General features: G+C 38.9%; 2 protein-coding genes across 2 annotated transcripts; one reads left to right on the forward strand and one right to left on the reverse strand.

Annotated features, from left to right (window-relative positions):
* The first annotated feature begins 1731 nt into the window (after positions 1 to 1731).
* On the forward strand, positions 1732 to 5589 carry cdkn3 (cyclin dependent kinase inhibitor 3). The gene is made up of 8 exons (XM_080043042.1): positions 1732 to 1769; positions 2613 to 2709; positions 2825 to 2880; positions 2989 to 3033; positions 3627 to 3849; positions 4490 to 4521; positions 4650 to 4753; positions 5170 to 5589. The coding sequence occupies exons 2-8, from the start codon at positions 2630 to 2632 to the stop codon at positions 5257 to 5259; spliced, it is 630 nt and encodes a 209-aa protein (XP_079899168.1). The 5' UTR covers positions 1732 to 1769; positions 2613 to 2629; the 3' UTR covers positions 5260 to 5589.
* Positions 5590 to 7961: 2372 nt separating this feature from the next.
* Positions 7962 to 13902, reverse strand: cnih1 (cornichon family member 1). The gene is made up of 5 exons (XM_080043043.1): positions 13750 to 13902; positions 12341 to 12409; positions 9317 to 9429; positions 9041 to 9184; positions 7962 to 8545 (listed from the first exon to the last, which is right to left on the reverse strand). Exons 1-5 carry the CDS (start codon positions 13828 to 13830, stop codon positions 8518 to 8520), a joined length of 435 nt encoding a protein of 144 aa, XP_079899169.1. The 5' UTR covers positions 13831 to 13902; the 3' UTR covers positions 7962 to 8517.
* Between the last annotated feature and the right edge of the window lie 787 nt (positions 13903 to 14689).

Here is a 14689-nt window from a genome sequence, read left to right on the forward strand (position 1 = left end):
TATTAATGTGTACAAACTCTGCAGAATGAATGACCCTGTTTAGAATTAACAGGTGATATTTTCGGCTGTAAAGAGAATAACAGAAAAGTCCACCACACATTTAGAAGAGCACGTTCTCCTATAATAGACTCACTCTGTCCTCCAAAGGTTGTTTAGATAGTGTTACAGTCACACAAAAGGTGAATTTTTAACCTCTTCCCAACCAAATGAACACAGACATTTAAAGAGAGTGACACAACAGAGTTCCATTTGAATAGTTTTACAGTGAATGATTTCACAAATTATTATTTCTACCTATATAGCCTATATGTATGCCTATAAATGTAGGCTATATAGTAAAATGTATAACCTGATGTCATGCCTTTAATGCCTATAATGGTGTTTGTTTGTGGTACTACCTGCTCAGATGATGTTGCCCCTGCCAGCAGCCCCTCTGCTAAGGAAGTGTGTAGCCAGCCAAAGAGCTCAGCGCTGCGGGGGAAACGACCGCACGAGCCAAGATGCCTCCTTATAGATCTGCTAACAGAAGGACGACAGGCACGGATCAGCAAAAATAATGGAAAATGGAATGTGCAGTATAGCCTTATGTTTTAAACTGCAAACACACCGTATGAATAAATAACCCAATAGGCCTAAATTAACACTTTTAAACTAACTAATAAAATAATTAGATCTGCTTAGTTCATTTTTTGTTCTGGAATTAAAATATGTAAAAATATTTTTTTTCTGTAAGGTGCATGCTTGCTACTGAAACATATTCTATAGCATTTACCTTCCATATAATGTAAGTGGTTTAACTATACCAATCTATCAATTACACAAGAAGACCAACTGCTGAAGCTGATATAAAAGAAAACTTACCTCGGTTAAAGCTCTTCAGTGTTGATTCTTCACACATTTGAAAATATGAAATAAGTCCAGTGGAAGTCCAGTTGTTTCTCTTATCTGGTAAAACGTTATTACAGTCATTTGCGGTGTTTCGTCTCGTGCTCTGTGCGGACAGCAGATGTCCCGCGTGACGCTCCGTGAGAGGCGCTGCTGTGATGAAGTCAGCTTCACTATGAACCATGCAGCCCCCAGTGGAAGAATTGATTTATAATAGGCTACATGTAAGTTATGTTATTAATATTGTGCAAATGTGTGAATATATTTTATTCTATGATTGTATCAACACAAGTTGAGTTTCTTTTCAATGTTTTTAATTGTTTTGCATAGCAATTAAATGTTTTATGCTTACATTCAAATCATCAGATAAAACGATTTTTTATGATGTGAAATATTAATAAGATAAGATTAAGAAAAACAGATACGGAGCTATACCTATTAGATATTTTAGCCTGCACATTAGCCTAAAATGCATACAATATGTAGGTTAAATTAGCCTAGGTTTATTGCAAAAATAATTGTGGGTAAAATATAGCCTATAATGCAAATTCGGTAGCCACTATGAATGTTTATAATGTAGGCCTAACAGGTTTAAGCCAGTTGACGATCATTCCCACTGGTTCAAACGCCTTAAATATCTTTAAATAGAAATAGCGTGTCCCCAAGAAAATCGATTATTATTTCTCATTTTGCAAAATTCGATGGATGTCTTCATCCCGTCCGCGCGGCTCAGCCCTTGAAATAAATCGAGACCCTCAGTTTGATGAAAGGGGCGTGGTTACCAGACTGTTCTTGAATCTGATTGGCTGCACCGCTCGAAGAGTTTTCAAATCGAAGCAAGCAGCAGCTGACGGAGCTGTCAAAACAGACGGAGAGCGTGACCGGTGAGAGCTCAAAAAGCGACAAATTCACAGATAATACATATTCACAACGACATAACCAAACATATATTGTAACTCTAATAGACTGCACAGCTCTTAGAATGTTGCATTCATTTTTAGATAAAGGTTTCATTGTATTATTCTATTCTACGTTGTCCGTTTGACAGGTGAGCTGAACCGCAAGCTAACACTTAGCCACCACCAGCTACACATGCAACTAGCATTATCTGACCGTAATGATAATGCAGTGTCAGATAATATGTTGTTTTAATAATTTGCGGATAGTGCAAAACAAGCTATAGCTAAGAATCAAACTGTAGCACGTTTAATTCACAGTGTAGCCTACAGCAGAGCTACTTGCTGAGACGTAAGCTTATTTAAAGGACCCTACCCTACATGTTTGAAGCTTACGTAGCGCAGTATCATGTGACGTCATGCAACACAACAACACGCAACAAAAAACTGCATTATATTATTTCCTGAGATTTATAATATGTGTTTGTGATTCAAATAAAAACGCCATCATCGTTAGATTAAAGTTAAATCAACAGTATTGCTCATTAGTATTAAGGTCTGTTGCATTGTTTTGTGATGATGATAAACTGTGTTTTTTGTTTCGAAACTATGCCATAGTTTGAGAAGTTTTTAAGTAGTTTTTTTTTATTGGTTTCCATTGGGTTCAACTTATTTTTACTGCTACTTTTTTTCTTTATAGTATTAAACTTGCATGAAAATGATCCACCAAAGCAAACATTAGGCACATTTTTTATTTCTCCCCAAAATATAAATAATATATAATTGTTCTGTGATTTATTCATACCTGAATATATTTCTCTCTCTCAACAGTATTTTGTGCTGAAGCCATGAGGACGAGTGAGTTTGACTCTTCGTCTGATGAAGAGGAGGTCGGAGAGGAGCAGCGGACTCCCTTCCATGTCTCCTGGTGTGTTTCTCTATGTTGTATTACACTTCTATTCTGAAGTTTTTGTTTTGTCTTTAAGTTGTGAAATGTAAAGCATCTGTCTTCAGGTTTTATTATATTTTGATTTGTTTTTAAGGTTACCGCTGTCCATTGTGGAGTGCTCGCAGTTTCTCGGGATTTGTGCACTACCAGGTAAAATTAATATTTCAATGAATATACTATGTCTTTTATGTTTTTACGTTATTGTCAGGTATTGTGCAACCGATCATTAAAACACAGATTTCCTTTATCCGACTTCAGGTTGCAAATACAAAAACATCCGAAGGAGCCTGGACAGAGATGTTGGTAAGATGACCTTGACCATCCTTACTGGTGCTTGCATAAAGTACTCATTACCCATTTAAAGGTGCTCGAGGAACTTTCAGTTTGTGTTAATTCTTGCACCTCCTTTGGACAAAAGCGGAAGTGTTTTTACTATTCCGGCTGCTGTTCCTGGGTGAGCTTACCCATGACAAAGGCATAAAGAAAAACTATATAAATATGTCATTCTTTGCACTGATGGTCTCGTTTGCTGTTACTTGTCATTTATGATCATCAGAGGAAAAATTCGACTGTTGAAATGTTTGAATGTTCTAATATAACATATTTTAAAATTGTCTGTGATTTATTTTAATTTAATTTTTTACAGTTGACAACACTTGCATGATGCTCAACTGCTACTTTGTTTGCCATCTTGTTAACTTATCTGAATAGGTCTTGAATCGACTGAAAGATCAGTTCCTTTTTTCAATATGCTTTTAGATATAAAATGTTTCACAGAAATTAATCCAACCAGGAAGTAACTAGGCTAGATAAAGACTGTTACTAAAACTCAAACCCTTCCATAGCTGTTTGTAAGTTTTGTTGTTTGAAATCTCGGCTTCCTTCTTGTCAAACAGAGGAGCTGCAGAACCAAGGTGTGCAGGAGGTGTTTGTTTTCTGCACCAGAGGAGAACTGAACAAGTACCGTGTCCCCTCCCTGCTGGACGTGTACACACAGCGCGGCCTCATCGTTCACCACTGGCCCTTTCCCGACGGAGATGTTCCTGAACTGGAGCGCTGCTGTAAGGTTCTGGAAGAGCTACGGGTCGCCCTCCAGAACAACAGGAGGACGGTCATACAGTGAGTGAAGGGATGAGATTCACCATTTAGAGAAAAATAGTTAGGGTTAGGCTCAGGGTTGGGATTGCATCAGTTAATAAAGGGTTGGGGTTAGTTTAACAGTGTAAAAAAAAAAAGTTATCGCAAGAAAACATAAAATGAATAATTTGGCGTATAAGGAAATATGTTAAAGTAGCATGAAAAATACCTTCTCAGTTTCTCTGCTAAATGTGAAAAATATAATATTTTTCCTTCTGATTACTATTGGAGTAAAAGGCTCCATGTAAACACAATAGATCAGAGAGACGGGAGGCTGCTGGTTCATGTTTCAGCCCCTGGGAGGCTCCTAAATCCCCCAGTGAGCTCATAAAGCTGGTCACCAGGCAACAGGAAGAAACTGGTTTTCACCTTTTAATTTCTACTCAAAAAAGAAAACCTCCCTCTGTTGATGAATGGTTGAAAAAAGACATTGATGCAGCGATACCTTCTGGAACACACGTATCCATTTGTGTTGTTTTATTTTTAAACCATTTGGAGACCCAGACAGGCAGTCCCTATCTATTTTCTGTAACAGTTACCCCTCTAGACATGTCATTATAGTACAATGTGCTCTCAGCTTTAAGCATTTGATAAGATTTGTGTTTTTTCCCTCTCTGTTCAGCTGTTACGGAGGCCTGGGACGCTCTGGATTAGGTAAGAACATTTCCTTTATTCTTTCACTTTGGAAGTTACCCTTTGTATCATGTCACATCTATCCAAAATCAGATTTATTTTCTACCTATAAATCCTCTCTCCACTGTCTCATATTCTGTGTGATTCAGTCGCCGCCTGTCTGCTGCTCCAGCTCTCTCCCACAATGACGGCCAACAAAGCCATTGAAATCCTGCGGGAGCACAGAGGAGGAGGCGCCATTCAAACTGTGAAGGTGAGAGGCTACTTTCATTACTCCCTGTTTGGTTTTGAGGAACTATAGCCTACTGTAGCTTTTGCATGTTTGCCTTATTAAAAACATTCCTACCTAACTATGCAAAGCTAGCTAAAATGAGCTCATCCAGGTGGTCTACTGTCTGTGTTTACTTTCAGTTGGACCAAAAGATAAGAGCATGTTATCTAAGTGTTATAACTTGTATGTTTTTGCTGGTTTACAAAGTGAATACGCAAAACTCATTGTAAGCTAGATTTTAAAAGTTTGTAATGTAGGAATCCATTTCTGTTAACTGTTTTGAAAAGTGTCTTTTGACTGCTAAAGATTCACTGTCAATTATTTCTTGTGCTTTTAGCTGTAATATTTCATTTTAAACATGTTAACTAACAGCTCAAATGTTTTAACTTTTTCCACAGCAATACAACTTCCTCCATGAGTTTCGGGAAAGGTTCACGGCCTACCAGGAGAGCAGAGAGGCTTCAACAGAGCGTGCGGTGTCCCGGTGATTGCTGGTCTTCAAATCACGAGCTGTGAAAAAATATGGATCCCTTTAAAGCTATTCTATTGTGATTGTGTGTGCGTGTGATATGATTGTATTCTCTAACGATTGCACTTTAACAGAATACTCTAATGTAATGCTATTTCTTTCATCATTATAAGTGATACGTTATGTGATGAGGAATTTCTGCTGGGGTGTTAATAGTACGTTTAGGATATGCTGTTGCTTTCATATCAAATTTAAAATAATGACTTTTTTTTGCTTTGAATGTTGATGATGTTTACTGAAAAAAGGTCTCTTGCTGGCTATGTACTTTTTATTATACTGATTTATATTATCTTTTACATGCTGTCCCTTGTACATTGCATTCAGAAAGTGCATTCAGACACCTTCACTTTTTCATTTTGAAATGTTGCAGCATTTTGCCTAGCCGTCCCACATGACATGGGATCATGGTCTTCTAATGCTGGGCGACACTACACGACTTCGCGTGATTTGACAGTCGCAGACATTCTTCCAATGTCGGACTGATATCGTTAGTCTTAAGGGGTTGGCTCAAGCGAAATTACTTAAACACTGTCACACTCTCTCCTGCACCAAGCACCACGCAGGAGGAGCGGCATTAGTCGCAACCTGTTTCCACCTGTGAGGCACTTATTTCGGACACTTTTACCTAGTAGCCTTGGCTGGAGAACCAGCTGACAGCTGCGCAACCTTAAAGATCTCCTATTATACTACTTTTCTGGTCTTCATTTCTCATTAATGACTCCTATAGAGCAACCTGACACGAATCACAGCACAAAAAACTATGTAGATTTTCGGGAAATGCTTCCTCTCATCTAGTGCTTTCAGCATTATCTGTCAACGCTGGGCTTCGTCCTTCTCCGCCCCCCTCCTGCCAACCCCACTCCGTTGTGATTGGTTACCTTCCGGAACACTTTCAGCGCCGCACGGGCAGATTTGAGCAGGCAGGTGGGGGCATGGCCGGAGTGTGCCTGAAATTTGAACAAGTGAATCGCGACCGGCGTTCCTAGTGTTTAGCGCTCTGCACAGCCACCCCAGACGGTCAGCAAGGAATACGTCTAAATGCATTTAAGTCATTATTTGACACTTAAGTATGGTTAAACATGACTATACATCATTATAACAACGTTTATAGGTCATAAAAGTTGAAAAAGCATAATAGGTGCTCTTTAACACATTACCGTCAAATTTAGGGTTAGGAGTTAAAGTTATTGGCGGACGAGATCAGCAAATAAAGCTGGTCAAATAACTAAAGTAAGTCCCCCGCTCGGAATATTGAATTAAATTTTGTTTTTAATTAAATAATCACAATCGTGTTTGCGTAAATAATATTAATCTCATAAGGAATCTAGTTGTAGTCTTGCAATATGAGACCCCGGTCTTTTCAAAATCTCACTCTGTGACTGAAAACTAATGACTCATTTTCTTCAGGTGTGAGTTGATTGTCTTTAGATGTGAGAGGGTGTCCTCTGGTATAAGCCCAGCATTAGATGAAACCTTGTCAGTTAAAGGTTAATAAGATTATTGGCACAGTTGTCATTTGCTTTAAATTTTAAAAGGCATGCCAATAGGCTCACAAACAGCTAGTGCATGTGTAATATTCAATGATCACCATCTCAAGTTTGGTGGTCAGCTTGCTAGCATTTGCCAACGGTCACAATTACAGCAGAGGCTGATGGTTGTCATTTGTTTTGGACTAACTGAAATGTTGATGGTGGTGGATGGAAATAGAAAGGATTACAGTTGTAATGTATCCGCTAGGGACATTGAATATCAAACACAAAACTATATTTTTTCTCAGCTCATGTACAATATGTACTTATATTAAAAATGTCCTTCTATTCAAAGGCTAAAACAACATTATAGTCCAGGATAACAGAGTAGGATATTTTTATTTAGATTCAAATAAACTCAATCATGATGGGATCTAATACAAAAACTTAAGTGTTATATCTGACAAGTGACCATCCCTTTCCCTGATAAATTCACATTTAAAAAATGGCAATAAATACTCTAGTATTTATGAACTTTGTCTAATGGCCTGAACTCTAAAGAAACCCAAAAAAAAACATCACTTTCCAGATTTGATTCTGGACGATGATTCGCGAGGAGCGCTTGATATTTTTGGAAACATAAAATGAAAAACAATTAATAAATAAACACTGGAGTGGCTCACGCTGTGGAATATAAGGGTGTTGAAAGGAACTAAAACAGACAGTTTCAAAAAGGTGCATTCAACAGTATGGCACATCAGCAGTTTCCCACCAAAGCTCAAATGCAACAAAAAAAAGCCAATAATACCAAAATACTGTTGTTTCCTTAATGCTGAATATATGATTTTACTGTTGAGTCTAAACCGATTTATTGTATCGACAGTTGCCAGGGCAATTCTACAGAAGCACAGATCACATACAAACTGCTGTCTACTCTGGATTCACACTTAAGAACAAACCAAAACTGCCATTGATTTGAATGGGGATTACATGAAGTAAACGTGATGCCAGGTCTGAAATATGGAAAAACACACATCAGTTTGAAAACCAGACTATGATTGTCCCTGTCATGATATCCCCATGCACTTCAGCCTTCACTGTACATTACTGCATATTCTCCCAGTCCCCAAAAATGCTAATTTTAAGACTTTATGCATCTGTAGGCAAAAAAACAGAAGTCTAGTTTGCATCATCATAGTTTGCCATTTATTTTAGTGTTGGTAATGGAATCACGTGGCAGGTTTAAATGAGCTGTTACGCCCCAGAATCTTAACTGGCAGAAAAAGCTAATGTAGTTCAACACACAGATAATGCACACTTGAAAAAAAAAACCATCTACCTAATTTGTAAACACTCAAAAGTTGGGAACCAAGATGAAAAAAAACTTTATTTAAATCCCAAAGCATCAAAATCACCACACCATTTTAAAAAAAAGAAGGAAACTTGTCCATTCAATTTTGTCTTCATTTTCCATAAAATCTAAATAATAGTGCTATTAGGGGGAACGCTGAGAGAAATTCTCTAAAAAACTGGCTAAATGTTTTTCCGAAATGACACTCTTGGCGCTGCTTGCTTGTGTGTGTTGGGAGGGATGAGAGGGGGTCGAGAGTTCGTTCCCACTTGAAATGGCGTCTTGTGTTGCTGAATGGTTGTCTGTCTCCAGCAGGTCCAGTGTCCCAGAACTAAGTTCATAGTGTCTGGTCGTCTAACTGTACATGCAGGTCCTTTATGCCTTATCATCGTCAGGTTTATGAGCTCACCAGCACATAGATCATCCTGATTGGAGATAAAATGAAAAAGTGGAACAATTTAAATACTTCATAAATGCTTTGTAATTATAAATCACACATCAATATGTTGGATTTTAAAAGAGGTTTTATATATTAACTTGTTTTATTAAAAGTCATTGGGATCTAAAACACAGCTATAGTACGAAAGTTGGATGCACATTGAAACGACTCTCCTATCTGAATGGTAGATATGATATTACAGCCAGGAAGAGGGCTAGCTTTCCTTAGCATAAAAGCTAGATATTCATTTATTTAAAATTTCATAGAAATGTTATCTCTGGGAAAATAATTGGATTTCCCAAAATGTGGGACTAGAATGAATTTACCATGTCCTTAATCTTTACAAACTGGACTATCCCAGATAGTATATAATAAGGTCCCATGCAAAAAAAGGACTGCTTTTTTTCTAACATTTATTTTTTATACATACAACCAAAACATGAACGCTCAAAACAAAGAAAGGAGAGAAAATATTCTGTACCCGTAGAGATAGTAGAAGAAGGAGAGGAGGTAGAAAGCCAGTTTGCACCAGCCTTCCTTTTGACAGAACGCCAGGATGTCTGCGTTCATGATGGTTGTCGGGTCATAGAGTCCTGGCGTGCTCATCACAGGTCTGCTCATGTACCTGTATCACAGTTACAAAAAAACAAAAATAAATTGTGTGTTCAGTCACTTGAAATTGACTTTTTTGTGAGAAGCAGGTGCATCAGGGAGTAAAAGATAATGCAGGCAGACTTTTATTGATCAAATGACCCACCTCCAGACGTGATAAGCCAGCAGCGGTAAGTTGAGCAAGAGGGTGAGCCACTCGGCCGCACAGAAGAACATCACGCAGAAGAAGAAATGGATGAGATACTCTGGGAGGACCAGCTGAAAAGAGGAGAAGAAAACATCAGTATCCACATTACAGTGAACAATTAGTCCAAATCCCCTGTTATCATCAGCCTGTATGCTGAGTAACTGTCAGTAATGTGTGGACACATCCACATAAAACCTAAATACGTGTTGATTAAAATGGAATAAGTGTAGGTACTTGTGAGATGTTAAAGCAGACTGGTAAAAAATAAGTTAAATAGCCTCAAAAGGCAACAAGGCCTTTTTAGGAAGAGAGGCCTAGTTATTTAAAAATCAAATTGCAGTCAGTTCCACAGAGAGTGACTGATGAAATACAAAATGGAGCTGCAGTGAGATGCTAATTTTAACAATCCTCTTTTTTTTTTTAATATGCAAATGTATTCTTAAAATCCCTGCAGTTATTCCTCATGTGTCCAACTATCAGGCCTAGCTTGATGTTTTATTACTATATGTGCAGAAAATGTCACAGTGAGCTCTGGTGAGATACATGAACAGTGCTTTATATCATGCACTGATCTTGACACAATGTGTGATACATTAAAACAGAGTGGAAAATTAACACTTACCACCTACACAGTTTGGTCAAATATGAGCCCAAACTGAGGAAAAGAGACCTCATGTTAGCTGACCTAAACACAACTCAGATGGTGTTTTGTCCTCTGTCTAATGTGGCAAAACAACAAGCTGCTAGTAATGCTGCTAAACTAACATTTAGCCTTTAACACAGACTCATCTTAGTTAAAAAAGCAATTCTGGAAAACGCTCGACGACAATAATCCCTTTTTGTCAAAATCAGTGAATATCTCCTCACAATCCGCTACTTGTGAACGTGAGGAGATATTCACTGATTTCGACAAAAAGTGACTATTACAACAAGCGTTCTCCAGAATCGCTGACTCCACCTTTAATCGAAGAATTTAGAAATGTGCGTGATTCTTTTTGCAAGTGGATAGAATAGGTTAATGTTCCACCCTGCTTATACACAGTATATATAGTCATGCATCATCAAGTCTGACCACATGTAAAAAGGGGTGAAAACCAGATGAACAAGTTGCTTTGGAGAATATATGCACATCTCAACATCAACATCAGTCCCAGTTCCAGTGACAAACGCACTGGGCAGCACACAGGAGAAGGACCATGCTATGCAAGGGTTCAGCACTAGCAGTGTTGATGCAGCAGCCTGCCTCAGGTCCAGTTGGAGCTGGTGCGGGTTGGGAGGGGTGTGTGTGTGTGTGTGTGTGTGTGGGAGGGGGGGGGGGTTCAGGTTGGACAGATGGAGGCACCACATGGAAGCCAATCAAGCCATGCATTCAAAAAGAGCAGAGGGCAGGGAGGACGGGAGGGGCAACCCAACAGCCCACAGATGGAAAGGTGAGGGGCGTTCAGGGACGAGGAAGGTTGCAGGAAAAATAGCTTGGGGTTTGGAAATCCTGCACTGTGCTGCCAAATACAAAACAACTGATCACGGCACAAAAAGAAATGTGCCAACTGAGCTGACAATCCGATCCACACGCAAAAAAAAAAGATCAAGGACAAAACCATAGATAGCTCTTCAAACTGCATCAGAGACGAGCCTGTACCTTTTACCAAAAATAACCCCTCCCACTCCTGAAAGACTAACCAATCAGCTGTCCCTAAATATTGCTGAGCTGGAGAGAGTTGGGATTCTGCGGCCATCTGTTGTGAACCACAGGTGATGTAGTTCAGAGCCAACACTGAGCTCATATACAGTTAGCTAGTGTTCCCTGCTAATTAATGAATTTAAATGCAGCCTCCACCTCACAGGAAACTGAAATCATTACGTGATGTAGAACGTTTAATTTAAAACTGGAAATTTCAATCAATTTCCATTCCCAACCTCATTTAAGTATTCACCCTATACCATGATCCACAGTTCAATTAATAAACTATTCAAAAAGCTCAGCTGAAAAATCGAATTAACCCTGTGACCCTGACTTGACATATATCAAGATATCGTTAGCCTACATAAAAAGACCGTGTCATGTTACTGCTGCCTCACACTCAGACAAGTTTCCACACTTTCCCTTTTCAGTACCCGCAACTGTACCACTATTTGCAAACAGAGGGTAGGTTGTAATAAAGATCATGCATGTTTTGAGCATTTGCAAGTCTTTTCAGTTAACAGCTACACTTAATCTATCAATCAATAGTACTGGATGTATCATCCCAGAGAATATTGTCCACAACTAAAACACTCACACACACACACAATGTGGCGCCTATACCTGTATAAGTAGCTTAACACACACACTCAATTTAATTGGTATCAAAAGGACAATGGAAAGCTCAATCCAATATTTCCCTTACTTATACAAAGAAAATCTTAATTCTAAACACCACTTATCAAGAATGCTCACAAATATGAATAAAAGAGAAAACATTCTAATCTCTACCACGCAAAAGGTGAAAGGCCTAAGGCACAGGTGGCACGGCGTCTAATCCCGAGCTGAGCTGCGGCCGTAACTCTGAGATTAGTTAACTGAAAAGACGTTTGCAAACACTTCTCCGTGCAAAATGACAAGACTGCAGACTGAGTTGAACTGAGCGGGCATTTTAAAGATTGGTACAAACCTTTATCGCAATTTTGACTCTTTTTATCTTTTTGACCTTTTCAATTGTCTTTTTGCCGTTTACAAAAGTGTAACAAAAACAAAACAAAAAAGCAGATTAGGAAAAAACAAAACAACAAAAAAGGCGTTAGAGTTGGACAGCTGACAAGATCACTGAATTCATAACAGGCAGGTTATTCAGCATAACAGTGCAGAGAAATGCTTGATTGAAAGAAGAAAGATAGGCGGATAAAGTTTGTCCTAATCTAAGAATGAAAGACCTATCGACAGAGCACATCTGCATGCAGTCAAAGAGGCAGGGAAGGTGTGTCAAGCACCGTAGTGTCACTTACCGGATTTAAAGTGTTACACTGATCGATAGGATTTTTGTAATCGGTCTTCAGCTCGTCAAATGCTATTATCTGGAGGGGAAAAAGGCAATGTCAATGTAATAATGCACCGAGAGCAGATCAGTAAAAATGTACATTTGGAAAATATGCAGAAATTGCTATTTGGCTTTTGAATTGAGTCAATGAGATGTTGTCCCTAATAGTTCACTTCCAGGTGTTATTTTTATTTTCATGCTTTATCTTTAACTCAGAGCAATAACTTTGTTTGCATAATCGAACATTGGGTGCATTTAAGAAGAAAATAAAGCAATCTTTTTCTAGTACAGTAGGCGACTCATTGTCCAATTAAACTATTATTTATTTTCCAGAATGTCACTCAAATAGTAAAAAAAAATCCCCATATAAAGTTCCCAGACCCCAAAGTTTCTTCAAGGCTACTTTTTGACCAACAAACAGTCCAAAACACAACTATTTACAAAAATGCCGACGCCATAGATTGCCTAGAAAAATGTGATCATCTATAATCGTTTTTGCATCACTGTCGAGCAATGTAGGCCTACTCTTAATAATAATAATACTACATTTGGTCTAACGGTGATGTTGTTAATCCCTAAAACAATAACAGTAAAAGGCATGACCATATTGAATTACACAACTGAATGTTCAGTTCCAGTCTTAACTGTGTTTACTATTCTGAATGTGAAATAAAAAAAATTCTCGTTTACTAATAACATGTTTATGGTACAATCGTGAGTAACTGTAACTTGAGTCATCATGGACGAGTAAGTTTACAGGCTACAATGCTTATGTTGACATGTTTACAACAACACACTCACTAACGGTATTACAAAACCAAACAAAATGTGACATGTCAGGAAATGGGTGGAATGGTTTTGTCGTTTCAGGATTGGAAGTTCATCACGTTAGCAAAGCCTGCTAGCTAACTGGCTATAGCTACTACTTAAATACTCAATAAGACAAACCTGACAAGTTATTAGACGTTTGCTATAATAACACAGCGGTTCATATAATGTGTATAATTGAACAGAAAACCATTAATACGACGTATGAACTAAACATTTGTATTTGTGTGTGTGTGTTGGTGTTTCAAATGCAAAGCTAACTTTAGCTCTAAACAGGGACAGGGTGTGTGCATGTCATTCATTCTAGAACGGTTGCGTTCCATGTTACGTAAACACTGAACGCAGGTAGTTGCTATGGAGTTTACTTGGATACGTTCTGTCCGCGGAGGACTACAGCTATTTAAAAAGCCCGTGAACGTCCCCGGTGATGTGGCGACAGAGCTGGCCTGGCGTTAGCGCCGTCCCTGCTAGCCTTACTAGCTCATGCACCTACTTTTGTACAGCGCCGCAGGATTGTCTGTATCCCAAGTTGTATAAATGTGTACTTACATGCCAGATAGCGAAGAAGATAAGCGCCGCCGTGAGCAGCAGGGCGAGCATGTAACAAAAGGCCGCGAATGTGAACGCCATTTTTCTCTCCGGTTCAGCTCGTCGGTTCCTAGCTCGGTCGGCGGATGATGCAGGGCAGACAGCTTGAGCTTCGTAACCGTTTTCAGATTTGTCAGTGTCTTCTTCTTCTTCAGTGAGTTTTTAACCAGCTGGCATTCTTATGTTGCATTACTGCCATCTTCTGGAGTTGTTTATGTCCTTCACCCTCCCAATTCCAATTTTTCTTAAATTAGGCCCTACTTATGGATAATTTCAGTAGCCTGATTAACCAAGGTAGCCTAATTGAAGCTTTGTTTGGTCGATGCTACCGCCATAAAATATGTTTCCCCTTTCTGTGCCTTGAGAGGATAGCGTACCGCACAATAAGAGATGGACTAACAATATCTATCTATCTCCCAAAAATATAACCTATGCAACCCTAAACCTACAGAAAATGACAGCCCAAGACTGGCTTGCTGTAAAATGCACCCCTTCTCCAAATCTGTTTCTCATCATCCCAGAATCAAGTCCTTTGATGTGTGGAGTAATTTTCATGAGCGTCAGACTTTCGTTGTGGGAGATAGCAACCCTAGCCCAACCCTAATACTAGAGAAAATGACAGCCCAAGACTGGCTTGCTTTGAAAAGCACCCCCTCTCAAAATCAATTCCTCTTCATCCCATAATCAAATCCTTTGGTGTGTATATTTGCATGACGGTTGTGAGTAAGTGTAAGTGGAGTAAGTTTCATGAGCGTCAGACTTTCCTTGTGGGAGATAGCAACCCTAGCCCTGCAGAAAATTAATGGAATTAAATGTAAATCGCCCCAAAATGGACTGGTCTCTTCATCCGAGAATCAAATCCTTTGGAGGCTATATTTCAAGGGCGTACGTTTTCGCTTCA

Source organism: Ammodytes marinus (assembly GCF_949987685.1).
Source record: "Ammodytes marinus genome assembly, chromosome: 15".
Classification (NCBI taxonomy): Eukaryota; Metazoa; Chordata; class Actinopteri; order Uranoscopiformes; family Ammodytidae; genus Ammodytes; species Ammodytes marinus.